The 21,388-nt window shown below is 40.8% G+C and overlaps 1 protein-coding gene across 1 annotated transcript; it reads left to right on the top strand.

Annotated features, from left to right (window-relative positions):
- The first annotated feature begins 1,829 nt into the window (after window positions 1-1,829).
- On the top strand, window positions 1,830-19,704 carry pabpc1b (poly A binding protein, cytoplasmic 1 b). Its single transcript, XM_084423695.1, has 15 exons — window positions 1,830-2,530; window positions 6,147-6,340; window positions 6,431-6,546; window positions 9,727-9,866; window positions 9,957-10,051; window positions 10,159-10,296; window positions 12,595-12,690; window positions 12,961-13,233; window positions 13,323-13,413; window positions 13,519-13,629; window positions 18,509-18,654; window positions 18,739-18,823; window positions 18,906-19,036; window positions 19,122-19,220; window positions 19,316-19,704. The coding sequence occupies exons 1-14, from the start codon at window positions 2,338-2,340 to the stop codon at window positions 19,212-19,214; spliced, it is 1,902 nt and encodes a 633-aa protein (XP_084279821.1). The 5' UTR covers window positions 1,830-2,337; the 3' UTR covers window positions 19,215-19,220; window positions 19,316-19,704.
- The last annotated feature ends 1,684 nt before the right edge of the window (window positions 19,705-21,388 follow it).

Here is a 21,388-nt window from a genome sequence, read left to right as displayed (position 1 = left end):
AAACTTTGATGTGAGCACCACCAGAGCCTTTGTAATGTGAAAGTCGTTTTTAGCAGCTTTTACAGAAAAAGCTCACGATATTTAAAAGGACAAAGAACACAATTCAGGTTCAGTTAGGGCAATATGGAAGGATATAAACAACAACATTGTTCATGAAATGTTCATTGCAATCACTCTAAATATACAATGAAGTGTGCGGGATACAATGTTGTGGGGGAAAAATGCTACCAATAACTGCATGTGTGGCTTACGCGGACACTCACTCGATAACAGGAAGACAGACACATCTTTACTACCAACATCCAGCATAGACATTTGTTCATGGGGTGTTATAATTAAAAACACAGAATGTCTCAGTAGAACATCCAGATCAGATCAAAGCAGTGCAGCTCAGCACTGCGGATATCTGCACTGTCAGTAGTTCTTCAAGGTCTGTTACTCCCCCTATTGGTGATCTTCAGCACAGTCATCTATTCTACAGGCTGTTAATCAATCCTATTACAGTAGATCTTACTCATGAACTATGACTGATAACTAAACAAGTAAACAGACTGTGCAAGTAAATAAAAGGCAACACTGATCAAAGACTATATTGCCTCTCCCTTCAGCATCCTGTCCTGTTTGATCAAAGCAATTAATTATCACTACTATATATAGAAGTGATAATTAATTGCTTTGATCAAATAGGACAGGATGCTGAAGGGAGAGGAAATACAGTCTTTGATCAGTGTTGCCTTTTATTTACTTGCACAGTAAGCAAGTAATCAAATGTTAAAAGAATCACTATTATTGGGGTTGAAGTGCAATCAGTTATTGTTAATTACTTTTTGTTAAGTGAGCATATCTTTGATTTGCCAATTTTATGTCCCAGATTATATTTTCATTTAACAAACAGACTAACGTAACTAACATATTTTTGTTATATAAAGGTCAAATTAAAACTGTATTTGAAAGATTTTCCTGTATTTAATGTATTTCCCTATTGACCTAAAAAATGATAAAAATAAATTATCACAAAGAATCAAATAAACATAAACTATTTTAATATTTATTATGTATAATTCAATACAACAAATTTGCCCCTTATCTTTTCTTTTTCTTTTTTTGTTACAGTATAGGCTACTTGTTTACCGTGGAGAAAACAGTGTCATTTTAGTTGTTTCATTTCCGATCAACCAATACGTTTTTCAAACGATGCAAATAGAATGGAAATGTTATTTAATTGTGTATATTTAGGATACATAAAATGTTATGGAATTAGTCTTTGCAAGACAACGGAGGCAAATGTAACAACGTGACAATGAAACACTGTGGTGGAAATTTGTATGACTTCAGAAAAAGAAAAAAACTACAAAAAACTCAATGCTTCCTTTGATCGTTAATGAGTAGTATTAACCGTATTAACACAATTTAATATCTAAATAATAAACTATAAATATTTAGCAAAGCTATTTTCAAATTCTACATTAAATTACCTCAATTAAAAAACTGTAAAAAATGAAATCCAATCATTTATTTTTCCCTTTAACACATTCGTCATTGTCACAAAAGTCAACTATTCGTCGTTCATAAAGCTTATTAGACATTATCTACGGGCTATTTATTTATTTATAAATAAATTTTATTTATTTATAAATAAAATGTCAGAGCCTGTAGATAATCGATATTCGTCGTTCATAAAGCTTATTAGACATTATCCACGGGCTCTGACATTTTTCATCCAATCATCATCCAAACCGGTGAGCGACTGTTGCGTTTTTCTCATGCGCGTGCACGGTGGATGACGTACCCGCGGGTATATATGTGACGGCTCAGTCCGTCCCATTCCTCCCGAAACCCCCGGCTGTCAGTGCTGTGTGAGTGCGTGTGTGCTCCGGAGCTTGCCTCGGCACACATTATATAAAAAATAAAAAAAATACAAAAAAAATTAAAAACTTTTAAAAACCCCAAAAAATCCTCCTTTTTTTCTTTTTTCTTTTTTTTTTTTTAATAAATAAAAATTGGTGAAGTGGAAGCTGGAGGCCTTGAAACATCGCAACAACCCTGAAAAAGATAACGACAGTCTGTGAGCTCGGCCTAGCGGTTTGCTTGATTCGTTGCATTGGATTTTTTCGCGTTTTGACATTTTTGTAGCCCTTATTATTTGTCATTTTAAACGAAGAACCAAACGCTTAAATCGTTCCAGAAATAATCTTTTAGTCGACGATTTTAAATTGTAAAAATTGGCGTGTTTAGAATAGCTTGACAGCTAACTGTATTCTGACGTAGTTGATCTCACGCGCTGGTGCCGCGAAACACGTAAATTTCTGCAAGTTCACAACTGCGACCGAAGAGAAAATGAACCCCAGCGCTCCTAGTTACCCCATGGCCTCGCTGTATGTTGGGGACCTGCACCAGGACGTGACTGAAGCCATGCTCTACGAGAAGTTTAGCCCGGCCGGTGCCATCCTCTCCATCCGCGTGTGCAGGGACATGATCACCCGCAGGTCGCTCGGCTATGCCTATGTCAACTTCCAGCAGCCTGCAGACGGTGAGTGTGGCGTAACTGTGTAAAAGATGTCTTTTACGCTAATGACACATTGAAAAATAAATGCGTTTTATCAATATAATGCATATTCATTGAGAATCTTGTTAGTAGTGACCATATGCAGCACCATATTTTATGAATCTATGTGTTGTCGGTTGATTATAAAGGGTTTAAGATGAGGGATGCACGCATGCATATACCGCCGCGTGATGTTGCTTGACAGCAGTGACTTGCATGATTGTCATATTTAGGGCGTGGGTGGGGCAGAGTGTGCAGCAAAGATAAAATCCCATCAACTGTCTCGATTGTCAGGAAAGTGTATCGAACACATTGATTATGCCTGTTTGTTCAAAAGTGCAAAATTTAATGTGGTTATCAGGAAAATGTCAAAACTTCAAAATGTAGGGACTAAGCAATGTCCAAGTAATGTATTTCTCACTTTTATTCTAGGCCTAATTAGTCTAGTTATTCAGATTGATATTTGTATTTTACTTGAGACAAAAATATGGCCTCGTTTTCAGTCAATTTCGATAACTATTGTAAATCTAAGGCAAGGCATCACAAGACAGGTGAAAATTAAGTAGTAGATATGACCATATACTTCCATAAAACCGGAAAGTTTGCTGAATGTAAATGCTACTAGTGATGGGAAGTTCGGATCATTTTACTGACTTGGATCTTTGAATCTCGTTCAGCAAAATGAACAAATCTTTTTTTTTAAAGTCATTTAGTTCATTTCATAAGTTTACACTTTATGTTAAGGTGTCATTGTTACAGTGTAATTATACATTTAAGTACTGAGTAATAATAATTAACAACATGTACTTACTATAGGGTTAGGGTAGGATTAGGATTTGATTGAGGGTTAGTTGCATGTAATTATGCATAATTTACTGTTATTACTATGGGAAGTACATGTAACATATGTAACAAGGACACTGTAAAATAAAGTGCTACCGAGTATAATTAAAATGATACATGTTAATTGGCAAATTCCCCACCACATCTGCTTAAAGGGGACCTATTATGCAAAATTCACTTTTATAAGGTGTTTGAACACAGATGTGTGTCCACAGTGTGTGTAAATAACCAGCCTATAGTAAAAATCCTCCCAATACTTTTTTTTATAATCCCCATAAATCATCATCAATCTCTCAGAATAAGCTGTTTCAAATTTCCCCCTACTCCTATGTAAGAGTAGGGAAGCCCCGCCCACGACGGGTGACGATCTGCACTAGATCCCGCCCTGAGTGAGAAGCAGCAGTCCCACATTATGACCGTGAACTAAACCATAACTGCTCTATCTCCATGCAGCATATATTTTCTGTCTCTGTGGGCATCCTAATACAGTTCCCACACGAGCACCTATACAGCAGTTTATAGATTAACATGACTGTACAGGCTAGTCGATGAGATGAATAAACGTAACTCCACAACAACTAAGTTACATAAATGTATGCACTAACCATTCAAAAATGTCCATGTACAGTCTAACAGTTGCAGCCTCTTCTTGAGTCTCTCCATCAGTGTCTGACTCCGGTTCAAACATGTAAGGCTGCACTCCGCTACTGGGTATAGAGCTGGTAAGTCCCGCCCCTTCCGCTAACCCCACTGGACCTCTAGGTTGAAAAATCGTCAATGCAAGTGAATGTGAGAAAATAATTATTTTCTGGTCCCGTTTGAATTGTGCTATGAATGTGAACATATGTTGTCTGTGAATTTTTTATATAATTTTTCATGTTACGAGTTTGACAGTATATTGTATGATTCTTTGGCTAGCAGTTGTGGAAAAGACATAACGAGAAAGACTACATGTCGCCTATGTGACGTCACCCCATAACACATTTTCCCTCCACTTGTCAAATCACGGTGCTAATGCTGCGATAATCTATGGAGACAGATCGAGATGCCTGTGTGTTTTGTACCCAAATGTCACCATTCAAACCAAATGGGCTGTTCTTTCTTCAGATTCCCGTCTGATGTAAAAACTAGGTTGTAGTCCACAAAGTGCTCTCACACAAAGTCTAACCGTATCAAACTTCTGCCCGCTAAATTGTAGCATTCTTCACACGAAAAATTATGTTAAAAATTCACAGACAACATATGTTCACATTCATGGCAAAATTCAAACGGGACCAGAAAATAATTATTTTCTCACATTCACTTGCATTGACGATTTTTCAACCTAGAGGTCCAGTGGGGTTAGCGGAAGGGGCGGGACTTACCAGCTCTATATTGACATTTTGCCTGAGAGAATTTAGGCTGTTATGTTGTTCCAGTATCCGAAGCTCGTGTAAAGGATCGGCCGTCGTCTGAAGGGACATCTGCATTTAAAGGGACACACACAAAAACGGAGCGTTTACCCCCACACACAAGAAGGGGCAACTTTGACAAGCTATAATAAAAAATCTGGGTGGTATTTTGAGCTGAAACCTCACAGACACATTCTGAGGACATCAGAGATTTATATTACATCATGTGAAAATTTCATGTGAATGTCACCTTTAAGCAAACATTGATCACATTACGATTAAGAAAAAACTATAATGCAGCCAAGGCCTAATTATGAGAAAACCGAAGTGATTAATTCATTGCTTATCTGGGTCTTCAGGCTATGCAGTCTGTTAGTTTACCTCACCTCCCGTGTCTTCAGGTCGAGTCGTTCGTTCTTTTGTCACGTAACATCCTGATAGGCTGAAGCTATGCAGTCTGCACTCCAAACAGAAATTATTAATTCACCTCTCGAGTCTTCTGGTTCAAGTCATTCGTCCATCACGTGACAGCTACATTTGCTTTAGGCAATGCAGTCTGTCCTGGAAACAGAAATTATTAGTTCACCTACCGAGTCTTCGAGTTCGAGTCGTTCGTTCTTTTTTCACGTGATCACTTCCCGGCTCAGCATCTTACAACAAATACATTAGCATTATTGACTGTATGTTTTATTATAGTTGAATAACAAGGCCATTTAATTATCAAAATACAAAATACAAATTCACAATAATCATATAACAAGGGGATGTATCATTAGAAAAAGGAAAAAAAATACAGCTGATCCAAAAGCAGTAAGAGACAAGTCAATAATATGGGATTTTCTTTGCATTATATGCTGTGATATTTTCTAAAAATTAGAATCCACTGTAAACAAGTATCTTTGCTTTAACAACTTGTTTCCCCCATCATACGGATAAAGTTTAAAGCATTTTCCAACTCTTTTATTACCACATTCAATAGGTTTGAACCCCCCTGCCTTAGCCTTGTGGCTGTCACATGATGAACAAACGACTCAAATCCAAAGACTCAATAGGTGAACTGATCATTTCTGTTTCCGGTACAGACTGCATTGCCTTAGCCCTATGGGGCAATCACATGATGAACGAACGACTAGAACCCGAAGATTCGAGAGGTGAACTCTCGAGAGGTTCAGCCCATAGGATTTTGCGCATGCGTGGTCATCGCAAATTGAACGAATCTCTCTCTGAGACAACTTGTTATTCCTGAGTCATATTAAAGATTCATGATGGACCCATCACTAAATGCTACTGAAGTGGAGATTTCTGGCTGAGTGCAAGAGAAGAAATTAATTTTGATTTAGTGGATTAATAATTGTTTTCACTTCCAGCTGAACGGGCTTTAGACACAATGAACTTTGACGTCATCAAGGGTAGACCTGTCCGCATCATGTGGTCTCAGCGTGACCCCTCTCTGAGGAAAAGCGGTGTTGGAAACATCTTTATTAAAAACTTGGATAAGTCTATTGATAACAAAGCCCTTTATGACACCTTCTCTGCGTTTGGCAACATCCTGTCATGCAAGGTAAGGCACATACATGCTCTTGAAAGTGCTTTGCTCGTGCTTCTGTTGGTCAGTGGGTGCATGATTTTATGCCTGATATCCTTTCTTAAGGTGGTTTGTGATGAGAATGGCTCAAAGGGCTACGGCTTTGTGCACTTTGAGACCCAGGAGGCTGCTGAAAGAGCCATTGAGAAAATGAACGGCATGTTGCTGAATGACAGAAAAGTGTAAGTGAGATTTTGGTGTTTTCCCAAACTTAAGCATTAGGGTGAAGGAAAATTGCTAAAGGAACCTGCCAACTAACGTGGAAAGTGACTTGATTGATTAGCAGACTTGATTTGGATTTGAAGTGTGTGTGGAAGGATTGGATCAAGTGCCATGAAAGAATTTTTACAATATATTTTTGCCAATATAAAATATGGTTACAGTTTTTTTTTAAAGGTGATGTAGTTACATTGTACTTATTCAAATAAGTACTGAGTAATATAAATTATCTACATGTACTTACTATAGAGTTGCGGTTAGGGTTTAGTTTAGTTACTTGTAATTATGCATAATCTACAGTATTACTATAGTAAGTACATGTAGTAACATGTAAGTAAATGACCTTAAAAAAAGGCTTACCTAAAATCTTATTTGCTGGTGATATAAAATTAAGCAACATTCTGAAATTTTTTAATTTTAGATTGCCTATTAATTTGCATTCCAAAAATTGCTTTAGAGTATTGGTGCATTATCACAGACATATAAAATCTGGTTGCATCCGAATATGCCTACATCCCCAAGCGGTTTGAGCTGTGTGAGCTGAAGCTGAACAATTAATGAACACCGACAAACCGAAGCACTTTCCTAGTGGCTTAATAAACTCAAACAAATGTATATGAGATAACACAGTACAGCTTTTATATTTATTCACAAAATGACATGAACCTGAACTAAGTTATTGTCTAGTCAGAATGCATAACTCCCGACTCTGCGCTATTTCTGTAACATGCGCTAAAGCACAAAGAATTCACAACACTAGTGTTACAGTAGTGTTCTCATTATAATGTCATGTATATGAAAGTTTGCTGCTGCATTTAACTGTATTTTCTAATAACTGTTCTTCGTTTTGGATGGCATGCTGTCCCAACGCTAACTAATCAGACCTTAAGGTACCACCCATAATACCAGAACCAGTCACATGATCATTTTCACGATTGATTGTCCCTGTCACTTTCGAGTACTTGAATAGTAGTGCCCATCCCTAATTGCGAAGATATACACCGATCAGGCATAACATTGTGACCACTGACAGGTGAAGTGTATAACACTGATTATCTCTTCATCACGAGTCCTGTTAGTGGATGGCATATATAAGGCAGCATTTTGCCCTTAAAGTTGATGTGTTAGAAGCAGGAAAAATGGGCAAGCGTAAGGATTTGAGCGAGTTTGACAGGGCCAAATTGTGATGGCTAGACGACTGGGTCAGAGCATCTCCAAAACTGCAGCTGCAGTGGTCAGTATCTATCAAAAGTGGTCCAAGGAAGGAACAGTGGTGAACCGGCGACAGGGTCATGGGCTTCAAAGGCTCATTGATGCACGTGGGGAGCAAAGGCTGGCCCGTGAGGTCCGATCCAACACACAAGCTACTGTAGCTCAAATTGCTCAAGAAGTTAATGCTGGTTCTGATAGAAAGGTGTCAGAATACACAGTGCATCGCGGTTTGTTGCGTAAGGGGCTGCATAGCCGCAGACCAGTCAGTGTGCCCATGCTGACCCCTGTCCACCACCGAAAGCGCCAACCATCAGAACTGGACCACGAAGCAATGGAAGAAGGAGGCCCGATCTGATGAATCACGTTTTCTTTTACATCACGTGGATGGCCAGTTGTGTGTGCGTCGCTTACCTGGGGAACACATGGCACCAGGACGCACAATGGGAAGAAGGCAAGCCGGCAGAGGCAGTGTGATGCTTTGGGCAATGTTCTGCTGGGACCCCTGGGGTCCTGCCATCCATGTAGATGTTACTTTGACACGTACCACCAAGTCCGATCCATGTAGGCCCCACCTCGCAACTTAAAGGCAGGGTAGGCAGGATTTTTCTAAAAAACTTTTTTCCAAATTTGTTTAAACTGTCTTTATATACCAATACATAATTAAAATGCAAGTACTCTGAAAAAGAGAGTATAAAAATCGAGTGTCTCTAGTCCTCTCAGGGCTGCAATAAACACAGCTACTTATTTCCATTCGGAACGAATGAAATGATTGGCTGGGCAACTGTCACTCTCCTTCGCTACCATGGCTACCACCCCTGCTGCTACAGGAGCTGCCCACATGCGCGCACCCGTTTGACTCGAGGAGGCGAAGAGAGAGAGGCACGGGAGCTAGTAAGAATCACAATTATGGCAGAGAAAGAGCACTCAAAATTCCCAGTACCTGCATATACAGTCAGCGAAGGCAAACAAGGCAAAAAAAGGAACTATTAAGGTAGAAAGGTAGGCTACTTGTCTCCGGAGTGTAATGTTAGTCCTCATCAGAGCCAACAGTGCTTTCATCGTGGAAGCTCTTACATGCAAAACACCGTATATGTTATGAATCTTACACGAAATTCACCTTCTGATGAATCAGTGTAACTGATGGTAATGGGAAACCGTGTATTAATGCAACCTGTTTTTAGCTTTGCCTTACGTTACTAGCTCGTTACCGAATCAAACTCACTATATTTTAAACTTTTCCAGTATCGATATGCTAGCTTGATAGTGAGTACTAACAGCCATGTTAGTTGTTTATATTCATAATGATAAAGTTAGGTATTTTATTACATGTGATTCTGACATGATGTCACTACATGCACTGCGCTCCTCTCCGCTCGGCGCTGGCAAACGCGTCCTCCTCCAGCTGAGCGGTTGGCATCGCGCGTTCATGTGTTTTGGGGGCGTGGCTTTGGAAGGAGCCCAGAAGGGAGGGGGTGGGAGTGAATGGAGTAAGTAGCTGTGTTTATTGCAGCCCTGAGAGGACTAGAGACACTCGATTTTAATACTAAATTTTTCAGAGTACTTACATTTTAATTATGTATTGGTATTTAAAGACAGTTTAAACAAATTTGTGAAATCGAAAAATCCTGCCTAACCTGCCTTTAAAGGACTTAAAGGATCTGCTGTTAACATCTTGGTGCAGGACACCACAGCACACCTTCAGGGGTCTAGTGGAGTCCATGCCTCAAAGGGTCAGGGCTGTTTTGGCAGAAAAAGAGAGACCAACGCAATATCAGAAAGGTGGTCATAATGTTATGCCTGATCGGTGTATATTGTATATTGTTGAAAAGGATGCTAAATGTGTAGATGAATTTTAAGTTCCATTTCGCAGCCCCTTGAAATAACTTGAGATTAACTACAACCTTGTATTGATCGCTCCTCTTTGTCATCAGGTTTGTAGGGCGCTTCAAATCTCGCAAGGAGAGGGAGGCTGAGCTCGGTGCAAGAGCCAAAGAATTTACCAATGTGTACATTAAAAATTTTGGGGAAGATATGGATGATGACAAGCTCAAGGACGTCTTCAGCAAATATGGTAATTTGTTTTAAACTTTATAAAACCACTAAAACTAAAATTTCTCTCTTGGTTTATACATTTCAAAAACATTTTTTCTGATTTGGTAAGGTAATTCTATGAGCATCCGTGTCATGACTGATGAAAATGGGAAGTCCAGAGGCTTTGGATTTGTGAGTTTTGAGAGGCACGAGGATGCGCAGAGGGTCAGTTCAGCTTTAAATGTGGTCAAACTAACGTACTTGACTTCCTGGAGTAAATGTAACCACAGGATGAACGGGTACCAAAAACCGGTTTTGATCTCTTGGAACAGGCTGTGGATGAGATGAATGGCAAAGAACTGAACGGGAAGCTCATCTATGTGGGTCGCGCTCAGAAAAAAGTGGAGCGCCAAACTGAGCTCAAGCGCAAATTTGAGCAGATGAAGCAAGACCGTATGACTCGCTACCAGGTCAGTAAAGTTGAACTGACTTCTGCAGCCTTGTCAAATTCAGTGTTTCCTTTTCAGTGGACCACACTGGCCAAAATGGCTGCAACAGTGACTTTTTAGTCCATGGGCCCCATGTTCTTTTATAGTGGATACTGGGGACATAAGTGGCTATGGTACAGTAGTTTCTTATTTATGGACCTAAATTAGGCTGTGCAACTGCATTTGGTTCTTAATTGTATTTACAGGGTTCAAACAGAGTTTTGAAAGTTTGGAAAATGCTTGATTTTAACAGTTATGTTTTAAGGTTTGAAATGTGTTTCATTTTGAATATCATCCTTGAAATGTTTGATTTTTTTTCTTAGAATGTCTCTAAAAAAAGAAAAATAACCTTTAAGAAAAAGAAAAAATGTCTTGAGAAAAAGAAAAATAACCTTTAAGAAAGAGTCGTGAATCATTTGTGCATTGAATTGTCACGCGAGCACATGGAAGAAGTACACGCAATAGATTGGCACCTGGAAATTGCATTCGGATGTCCTGTCTTCATCAACGATTCAAAGCAAGTCCGAGTTCTTCATGAGACCATATGAGAGCTGCTGAAAGAGATGTATGGAATGTCTGTCTGCACATTGCAAAAAGGAGACACTGAAACATAGGGCCCTATTTTAACGATCTGAAACGCAAGTATCAAGTGCGAAACGCAAGTAACTTTTTGGGCGGGTCTTGGGCGCTGTTGCTATTATACCGGCGGGATAAATGACTCTTGCGCCCGACGCAAATCTAAAATGGGTTGGTCTGAAGTAGCTTCATTATTCATAGGTGTGGTTTGGGCGTAACGTGAAATAAACCAATCAGAGCGACATCTCATATTCCCTTTAAGAGCAGACGCGCTTTTTGTAACGGCGGATTTGCCAGGCGCACGCCAGGAGCGGTTCACAGCCGAGGAGAGCAACGCTCTCGTCACGGCCGTAAAAGAGAGAGAAGTTACATTGGGGATGGAGAAACCCACCCAAATTAACTTCGGTTAAACAGGCGTATGATAATTTGGGTAAATGTGTAAGCTAGATGTATGCTTTTATAATAAATTGTGTAGGCTATCTATCTATCTATCTATTGTAATAATGTATGATTTGCAAAAATGGAAACTACTGCTTCTGTGTAGAAGAGAAAATCAAAGTGTATGCGCGTTGTGCACACGCTACATTGATTATGGCCAAGCATGCGCCCTTAAAATAGCATATGAATAACATGCGCAACGTGCCACTGCCTTTAAACTAGGTTTTTCCTGGTCAGTGGCGGAATTGTTTTCTAAACCTGCAAAATAGCATCAGGGAACGTTTGCGCCGGAACACGCCTCCTCTTTGCGCTGAACTGCCCCGGGGAGCGCAAGTGTATTTCCTAGTTTACCGACGTGCGTCTGTGGAGGGAAAAGTCCGCTGTGCGCGGGTGCAAAATAGGAATGATACATGCGTCGGTGTACAAAGTCAATTGCGCTGGGTGCAAGATAGGGCCCATAGTTTTTATTAATACTTGAAATGATTCCTACAATAGGCTGATTTTTTATTGTAAATATAGTCTTATTATTAGGGGTGTGAATCTTCACTGGTCTCATGATTCAATTTGATTACAATTATCATGTCTTTGATTCGATATCACGATGTGTTGCATCCTTAATATTCTATATTATTGTACATGGCTACATTTTCGTCAGTGAATACAAGCAGTCAGATACATGAACTCCCTTTTTGTTTGATCTTCTCTAAGAAGTACACTTCCTGAATGTAGCAAACATCAAACAAAACTGAAGTCTGAATCGTAATCGAAACGTGAGGGAAGTGAAGATTCACACCTCTAGAAATTAGTGTTAACTTTCTTCTCCTACGTTCTTTTGTTTTGATATCCGGATTGGCAGCGCAGCTGAAAGTTGCATTCATGGTGTGCCATCTACCATACCGCTTTGAATTTGTGATGGACTCGTTCAGATTCAGAATTTGTTTGCTCTGTGTTGTTGGTTTTTTTCTTCTTTGGAAAGGGAAAGCTTTGCCTATTGCTGTTGGAGCAAATGGAAATGTATATTTGCTATAGTCTCCCATTTATATAGCAGTTAATCCTACTGTAGTTTGGTTCTCAGCTGTTTTGCATATAGGCTGATGTACATATAATTATTCACTGAACCCTTGAAAAGCACCACTGCCACTGCTTGAAAGTGCTTGAATTTCACTCTTAAATATCTGTACGAACCTTGTAATAGTTTATTAAATCTAGTGCATTGTAAGTGCCCTCACAGATGCAGTTCTTCATCGTCATTTGCTCTCTTTACAGGGTGTCAATCTCTATGTTAAGAACTTGGATGATGGTATTGATGATGAGCGTCTTCGTAAAGAGTTCGCTCCCTTTGGAACAATCACCAGTGCCAAGGTATGATTTTGAGCCATCACTGGTCATCACTGTCCTAGTTATGTGTGTGTGTGTGTGTGTGTGTGTGTGTGTGTATTACAGAACATGCATATTCTATGATATCTAAATGCACACAATGGCGGTCTTAAAATTTTGTATCAGATGGTGTTTCATTCTGAAAAAGTTACATTTCTTAAGTAAAATGGGTTGCAAATGCCATTTTATGTTAACATTTAAGTTGTATGTTGCCTTTTGGGCAAAAATTGAAGTCTTCTCCCTCTTCTGTCCCAGGTCATGATGGACGGTGGTCGCAGTAAAGGCTTTGGTTTTGTCTGTTTCTCTTCTCCTGAGGAAGCCACTAAAGCAGTGACTGAGATGAATGGCCGTATTGTGGCCACTAAGCCATTGTATGTGGCTCTTGCTCAGCGCAAAGAGGAACGGCAGGCCCATCTCACCAACCAGTACATGCAGAGGATGGCCAGTGTCCGTGCAGTGCCAAACCCAGTTATCAACCCCTACCAACCTGCACCTCCATCAGGATACTTCATGGCTGCCATTCCGCAGGTAAACACAGTCACTTGGTTGGTTGTCATGTTGCTTAGATTAGCATTACTGCTTATTTCTACTCCATTAATAATTTTCTTGTATCACAGGCCCAGAACAGAGCTGCATATTACCCTACCAGTCAGCTCGCGCAGCTCAGACCTAGTCCCCGCTGGGCCACACAGGGTGTCCGTCCTCAGCGTAAGTCGACTTTTTATCCCAGAATCCTGCAGTAATAAATGAATCAAATGTCACTAGTCCATGAAATATTGATTCATACTAATGGACATTCAACATTTTCTACAGACTTCCAAAACATGCCAGGCACAATGCGCCCATCTGCCCCCAGACCTCAGACTTTCAGCACCATGCGTCCTGCATCACAGGTGCCCCGCATGATGTCCACTCAGCGTGTTGGTGAGTCTAAAGAATGTTATATTCAAATTTTCCACTAGATATTTTCGTCTTCATTTCATCAGGAATTTTGATTTTGGCACTCTCTGCATCAGCTGACCACTAAGGAGCGATGCTGAGCAGACCTAGAATGTATGTACAGTGACGTGACATAACTGCCAGATTCAAACTGTGCTTTCGCGCTTTGGCTGGCGCTGAGCCAGAGATGGACGCACTCAGCACTTGTCATATATCACAATTAGTGTTTTCAACTACAAAATGTTTATTTTAGGTTCGGGTCGGTAAACTATAAATCGGCTAGCGTTTCCACTGCCAACAGGTCCCTTACTTAATAGGCGTGGTGTAGCCTATGCCGGAAAGAAGCGATCGACATCATTTTCGCGCGAAGATGAAAGCAACATAAACAACAATGGATGACATACAGCAGATCTTGTTCTTGCTTCTCGCCATGTTTGTCACAAGAAGCCAACCGCCAACATTAGGCGTTTCTCAATACCAAGTATGCAAAGTTCGGACTTGCAAAGTCCGACTCAGGAGAAAGACTCCCGAGGACGCGAGTCCGGTAATTCTGCAAATGGAACAGCGCGTTCTTGAAACCGTAACTCAGCTCGCTCTGCCACTCCGGTTATCTCAGTCTGTATGTATATTTTAGGCAACAATAAAACGAAATATGTTATAAAACACCACACTGCCTCTTTTCGTTTTCATTTAAAGAAATCTTAAACATTATAGCCACACAAATGTGGTTCAGGCAACGCGTATTGATTATATTCACTGCATGTAACGTTAGCCTATTTATAACAAAACGAAATATAAAACACAACCCAGCCTCTTTTCGTTTAAATATAATATAAAAATATTAAACATTTTAATATGGTCCAGGCAATATGTGCATTGTATTAAACAACAGATGTTGCAGTAAACATTACAGTGATCATCTTCATTGTAATACAAATTACAAAACTCAACCTAGTCTCTTTTTGTTCAATTTCAGTTTTATCAATATTAGACATTATAAAAGTATAAGTAAAAGGTACAAGAAGCTATACAATAAGACATAAGGCAAACAATTCAGTCAAACATACAAAGTCTAGTCTAACCTTACAACGGTAAAGTTAAAGAGCTTAAATATATAAAGTTATGAAACTTCACTTAGCCCTCAGCCAAAACGATTGGCCAGGGAACAAATTATAGATTCACGAGACCAAATATCGCCCGTTAGATATACAAGACGAATTATATCTCATGTTTAACCACTACTGAGACGTCAGAGTCAGTGGCAAACGTCAGAACGACTAGCCGAGGAAAGGCTGTTCCAGGCGGGGTACATGAGCGCAGAGCGCCTGGTGATCGCCTGTATCTCACAACCTGGATCAAATTTTCATAAATCTTTATAAATAAACCACAGATTTGAGCTTTAAACAACTACATTCTCGCCTGAAAAAGAGCTCAGTGGAAACGAGCCATTACTTGCTTGTATTTCGAGAGAAACTGATGAATTCATGTGCTGTAAATCCGACTGATAGGACTCTGAACTGTGGCGCAAACAAACATGGCGGCGCCCATCTCACGTTATAGATCAAGATCATTTATAAAGCTTTTTAAATGACAAAACGCACACTCGCTTACACGTATTTGAGAATCAGAATATAAGATAGTTGATGACATGGTAAGCAAGTTTGTGAATATTTTGAATAAAAAAGGGAAAACTAAATAAAAGCGATACATCTGTCACACTGCGCTATATTGGCTGCGGTGAGTCACGTGACAAGCATGATGCATCGCCATGGAAACAATAAGGGGAAACGTTCTAAAATAACGGTCGCCTTAAAAAAAACTCACTCTGTTAGAATATTTTTAAACTTGCGTGTGAAAGGGTTAAGATGTTTTTTTGCGGGCAGGCGATCACAATGCCGGCTCAACACCGTGATGTCTGTCAGCCATCGGCCCCAACCCTATCTGAGAGTTGCGATTGGTGGTCAGTTTGTGTGTAAATGTACGTTTTTGACCAACTTTTTCCACTTTTGATGTTATTTCTAGCGAGAAATTACTATTGTAGTAATTTGCTTGGTTATCACCAAAGCTCACTTTATTTTGTTTTTACCATTACGCTGTCTCTGAAGCCTATACGAAATCAGCTTCATGACATACCTTCATGCCACGCTGCCTGCAGAGTCATTGCCTGATAGTTTTACTTGATTGGCTGGATCAGGTGCATTTAATTAGGGTTGAAGCTAAGCTCCAGGAACTGAGTTTTGCATTAGATCTTACCCTAATCAAACATGCCTGAATCTAAGGTTTTTGGTTGAATTCAAATCAGATGGACAAAACTCGGTGCAAACTCTTGGCTGCAATGTCACAATAAGAGCGTATTCTCCCCGGTCATAAACCATCAGCTCAGGTGAGCCTTCCATTTCTTCCCGATCTCCATACTGAGATCGAGAGGACATGGAAGAATTCTTATTCTTATTCTGCCCGTATCTACCGACATCAGCGGGCTAGTGTCGCTGATGTTGAGGCGATAGGAGAGCAGACATCGACACTGAGAGCTCCAACCCTGCCAGTTTGAATGGCAGAGGATACACGCCAGTGGGTCAGGCCGGTGCTGCCCTGCACACCATGGCGGTGTTGCAGGTATACCAGGCCGATCTGCTGGGGGATCTCGACCAGGGGGTAGGGTCCCTGAGGCGGTTACTGAGCTGCGCCACATCACAGATCTAGCTCTCCGGGCCACCAAACAGACAGCTGCCATGATCGGCCGGTCGATGGCGGCGATAGTGGCCACGGGGAGACATCTGTGGTTGAACCTGGCCGACATTGGGGAGAAAGAGAAAGGCTTTCTCCTCGATTCTCTGGTTTCGCCCCATGAGCGTTTCGGCACCTCTGTGGTGGCGGTGGTTGGAAAGTTCAGAGAGGCGAAGGCGCGCTCAGCTGCATTTAGCACCATGTATAACGCTGAGATCCGTATCCACGGACCGTAGACAGGGCCAGAGAGCCAGTGTCGCCTCTCGTGCGCCGCCTCCGTGGAGGAGTGTAGCAGAATAGACTGGCTATCAGCTAGTAGGCCCAACCAGGCCTCTCTGATGGCGAGTCCCCGGCAGTATGAATTTGGCTGACAAACAGTGGTGTTGATGGTCAGGTGTTGACCTTAGCAAGGCCGCCCTGACCCTGAGCCCCATCATGGGATGCTCGACAGTTAATTCGCTGGCCAATCAGACATTTGGCTTCAGTGGGCCTCTCTGGAGGCTAGCCCCAATTATGATCAGTCGAATAGGATTGACCACTGTCAGGCGGTTGGCCTTATCAGGCCACCATGTAGCTCGTTCCCCAACCTTACGGCCGTGGCAGTCAGTTTCTTACCTAAAGGTTCTTACCTAAACGACCGGCTTTAATAGGCCGCTCCAAGACTGAGCCCCAAGACTGGCAGGCCTTAGCAGGACGCCCTGGGACTGACACCCGGAATCAGGGTTCATAGCAATAACCAGTTTAGGTAGTAGGCCTTTCCAGGCCTCCCTGAAGGCAGGTAGTAGGCCTCATCAGGCCTCTCTCACAGCTAGCTTTACTGGCTGCCAGGTAGTAGGTCTCACTAGGCCTTCCCTAAAGGCGAGTTCCCAAATACGGGTACTAGGTAGCCAGCCCTCTGGTTATCAGGTAGTAGGCCTCACCAGGCCTCCTTGTAAGTAGTCTGCCAGCGACGCTGGGTTCTGGCAGCTAGTGGCCGCTTGCAATCAGTTCAGCTGGCCTTAGCAGGCAGCTTCTAAAGGCAAGCTTGTGCCCTACCATGACTAGTGGTCATTTTTTCACTTCGGGCATTTCGGGTATGTTCCCCTGAATAGTGATTGGCTGGGGCTCCTTCGGGTTCCCTAGCCACATTCCCTAGAAGGGACCCCTTCTAAATTTTAAGCTGTGGTCCTGGGCCCTTGAGCAGGCCCAGGTAGGCCTTTCATTAAACAATGTTTATGTAGGTTTTCCTGTGGAACGTATAGCTTAGCCTATGACCATAGGGAATGCTGTCACTGACAGCCCAGTGTGACCTGAGGGTGAGTGGTTCTGGCATTTCATTTGAATTTGCTGGTTTTGACAGTTGTCACTGCCAATGGGTATGCACTCCCCTAAGCATGGTGGCATTGGTATATCGTTCCCCTTAGCGTCAATCGACGCAGTGCGAGTTCCCTTTCGAAAGGGAATGTCTAGGTTACGACTGTAACCTAAGTTCCCTGAGAACAGGTAATGAGACACTGCGTCTTTTCGCCATGCCTCAGGCCTGCCTACCAAACAGCCCCTTCATACAAAAAGGTGATTATCATGTTTGCAAGGCGCCCTTATATACTCCCATGTCGCACGTTAATGATTAATGGGCTGTCGCCGGTCAATAGGATTGCCGTGATTTGATTGTGATTTCAGACACCTGTCTGCGTTCCCCTTAGCTTCAATCGACGCAGTGTCTCATTCCCTGTTCTCAGGGAACAGAGGTTACAGTCATAACCAAGACGTTTGTTACTGTATTTGTTAATCTTTGTTAACGTTACTTAATAAAAATACAGCTGTTCATTGTTAGTTCATGTTAGTTCACAGTGCATTAACTAATGTTAACAAGATTTTAATAAAGTATTAGTAACAAAGACTTTAACAAAGATGAATAAATGCTGTATACGTGCAGTTCATTATTAGTTCATGTTAACTAATGTAGTTAACTAAAGTTAACTAATGAACCTTATTGTAAAGTATTACCATATATTTTACATATAAAAATTCATATATCTATACATATATATATATATATATACATTCATATATCCTGTTTTGTTAAGAATTTTTTTATTAAGTAGACATAAGCTGAGATGAATTGAATTAAACCCGTTTGATTTCACTGCTCTCTCAGCTGCTCAGACTATGGGTCCACGGCCCTCCACTGCAGCGGCTGCAGCTTCTGCCCCTCAAGTTCGCGGCGTGCCTCAGTACAAATATGCACCCAGTGTCCGCAACCCTCAGCACATGAACACACAGCCTCAGGTTACTATGCAGCAGGTAAGACTCTGCGCAACATGTATCCCTTCACATATGAAAGATGTGATTTTTGAGTTTACTCTTCTGATTGACTCTCTTGGTTAGCCTGCTGTGCATGTGCAAGGACAGGAACCGCTGACAGCCTCCATGCTCGCCGCTGCTCCTCCACAGGAACAGAAGCAGATGCTGGGTAAAGATCGTGGAGTTGTCTGATTATTTGTTGTTCACACCACACTATAAAAGGAGGTTAATGCTTAATTTTCCTCTCGCAGGTGAGCGTCTCTTCCCACTTATCCAGAATATGCATCCCAGCCTGGCTGGCAAGATCACTGGAATGCTGCTGGAAATCGATAACTCTGAGCTTCTCCACATGCTGGAGTCTCCAGAGTCTCTGCGCTCCAAGGTTGGAGGGTTTCTGAATAATTGTTTTTGTATGGAAATTGTATGGAACAAAGTGTTTGAAAAGCATAAATGTTTTTGTCTGACAGGTTGACGAGGCAGTGGCCGTACTTCAGGCTCACCAGGCTAAAGAAGCCGCTCAAAAAACCGTGACCAACTCTACTGGCGTGCCAAGCGTTTAAGCCAAGGTAACATTCCTTTTGTTATTGTCTGTGTTTTTCTCTACTCACATCAAATGTTCAGTCTGTTGGAGAACTGAGGTCATGATGTCTGTGTTTTACAGGGGTGTGCCACCTTGAATCTTCACAGAGAGGGGAAAAAGTAAACATCAGAAAAGAACCTAAAACACAGAAAACATCGCAAAACATCTAAAACCATATTTAAAAAAGAAACGAGAAAGAGCCAGGTCTAGAGACAAGCATTCTAGGCCTAGTTAAGGTATTTAAAAAATGAATAAAAAAGGAAAAACAGACAAAAATTATGTTGGGGGTTTAAAAAAAAATCCACAGTTTAGGGAGTAAACAGCCGTAAAGCATTCCTGCCTTGTTTTATTTCTTTTAAAGCCTGGCTATGTCATATTCTTATAAGGGAGGTGAGAACTGGCAGAACCAGCAACGTGGTGTTATCTTAAATTGACAAAATGCTTGCTCAAATAAAGATCATTAAAATGTGCGTGTCTTCATTTGTCCACGGAATATTTGGGATGCCAAAACCATGTTTTAAGTTTGTCTTTATGAACAAGACTGAAGGGTTAGATTCAGTATTGTAACACTGCATTTTTCAGGCCCTGTGTGTGATTGTTGGGTAGAACAAGAGATGGGAGAGTTGGAATGAAAGAGGAAGATGAGTGCCAGAAAGTGAGTATAACTGCACAAAAAAGGACAAAACTGCATTGCTGATGAGAAATTTAATATGAGCAAAGATCTGAGAAGTGGCTTTTTTTATTGGGATATGTATAAATGAATGGGATGTTGGGATCCTTTTAATTAGCAGAACTCTTATTCTACAGTTCTGTTGTAAAGAATAAAGTGAGCATATATGAAATAAGGGTGATGGGATGATGGAACAATGTATGTGAATCTTGATACCCCATCTCCATTTGAGTAATATAGCTCATCTGTTATTTTTTCAATTTTGGGGTGATCATTTATGATGCCTTGTGAGTATCATGGTGAGTAAGCATCAAATAAGCAGGGTAAAAGATCAGGTGATCAGCTATTAACTCGCTGCTGAGCTCAAGTGGTTTTTTTTTGGTACGTCAAGTAGTGTATGTACCATTACAATTGTCTATTTTTAGTTATTTTCATGTCATAGAGAGTGCACCCTGTCTCATATTTCTCAAGTTACTGTATGCCTTAACATTAATTTCCGAAGTAGGTCACAGAGATGCTTTTTTATATATATCTTAAAATTAGTATAGAAGTCTAGGTAATCATCAGGTTGTGGAGTAAGGACATGGCCTATTGTACAAAAGTTCTTTCACCTGATATGGGTGATTCTTCACTGTTCTATAGAAAAATATATGGCATTTAGCATTGTAGTTAACATTTTATTATATATAAATACAAATCATCCTGCTGCCCCTTTGTGGGCTTCGGCTCCCTGTCTGAGAACCTCTGCTCTGGCCCTGAACTTTACCAAATTAAATAGAAAATATTTGTGTTAATTATGTGTACAATTTGCAATTATTTTTACATTAAAAACAATCACCTTATGCAGCTATACCATAAAAAGCACTTAACATTTAAGAGCAATCAGGACAAATTAATTTAGTCTTGCTAGCTAAATTGTGTTAGCAAGTTTAAGGCCTATCTAACATTAAAAACATTGAAAACATTACCATCATGATACCAAAATCTGCTTGAAGGCTGATAATCTTTATTGAGCAGCGAGGAGTTTTGTTGTATACATGACATTCTTTCCCCAACATAACATGCAGCAAGTGTTTACTGTTGTACAGTACTGCAATCACTAACTTTATTGATCAGAGCATTTCATCTACATCACAGAATATATTCATATCATGCATTTTGACAAAAACAATTTTTTATCCGTGGTACTTCTGCCATAACATCTCCACGGGCCTTTTCCATTGTGGTTGGTGGTATTGTTTAACAATGACATGCTCTTATTCCATTGAAAACGAACTTGATCATCCACCTCTGTTCTTGAACTGAAATTCAGAAAAATGTTTGGACTTACAGAACTTGCCACACTCGGGCTGTCTCAAAACTACAAATGTACACTGTCAGCAATCATAGTATAGTACGATACTCATAAATATAGAAGTGGAATGGCTCTGTTTCCTAGCTTCTCTCAAGAGGCCATGATTTATTACATGGTCGATTCGGGTGAC

This window comes from Rutilus rutilus (genome assembly GCF_951802725.1).
Source record: "Rutilus rutilus genome assembly, chromosome: 11".
In the NCBI taxonomy this organism is placed as follows: Eukaryota; Metazoa; Chordata; class Actinopteri; order Cypriniformes; family Leuciscidae; genus Rutilus; species Rutilus rutilus.
The sequence above is the reverse complement of the archived record's forward strand: the minus strand, read 5'-3'. Positions and strand labels throughout refer to the sequence as shown.

Excerpts from the sequence above, each read along its gene's own strand:
- pabpc1b (XM_084423695.1), top strand. The coding sequence starts at position 2,338 with ATGAACCCCAGCGCTCCTAGTTACCCCATGGCCTCGCTGTATGTTGGG. Across the intron at positions 2,531-6,146 it reads CTTCCAGCAGCCTGCAGACG|CTGAACGGGCTTTAGACACA; the intron begins GTGAGTGTGGCG and ends TTTCACTTCCAG. Across the intron at positions 13,414-13,518 it reads ACAGGGTGTCCGTCCTCAGC|ACTTCCAAAACATGCCAGGC; the intron begins GTAAGTCGACTT and ends CATTTTCTACAG.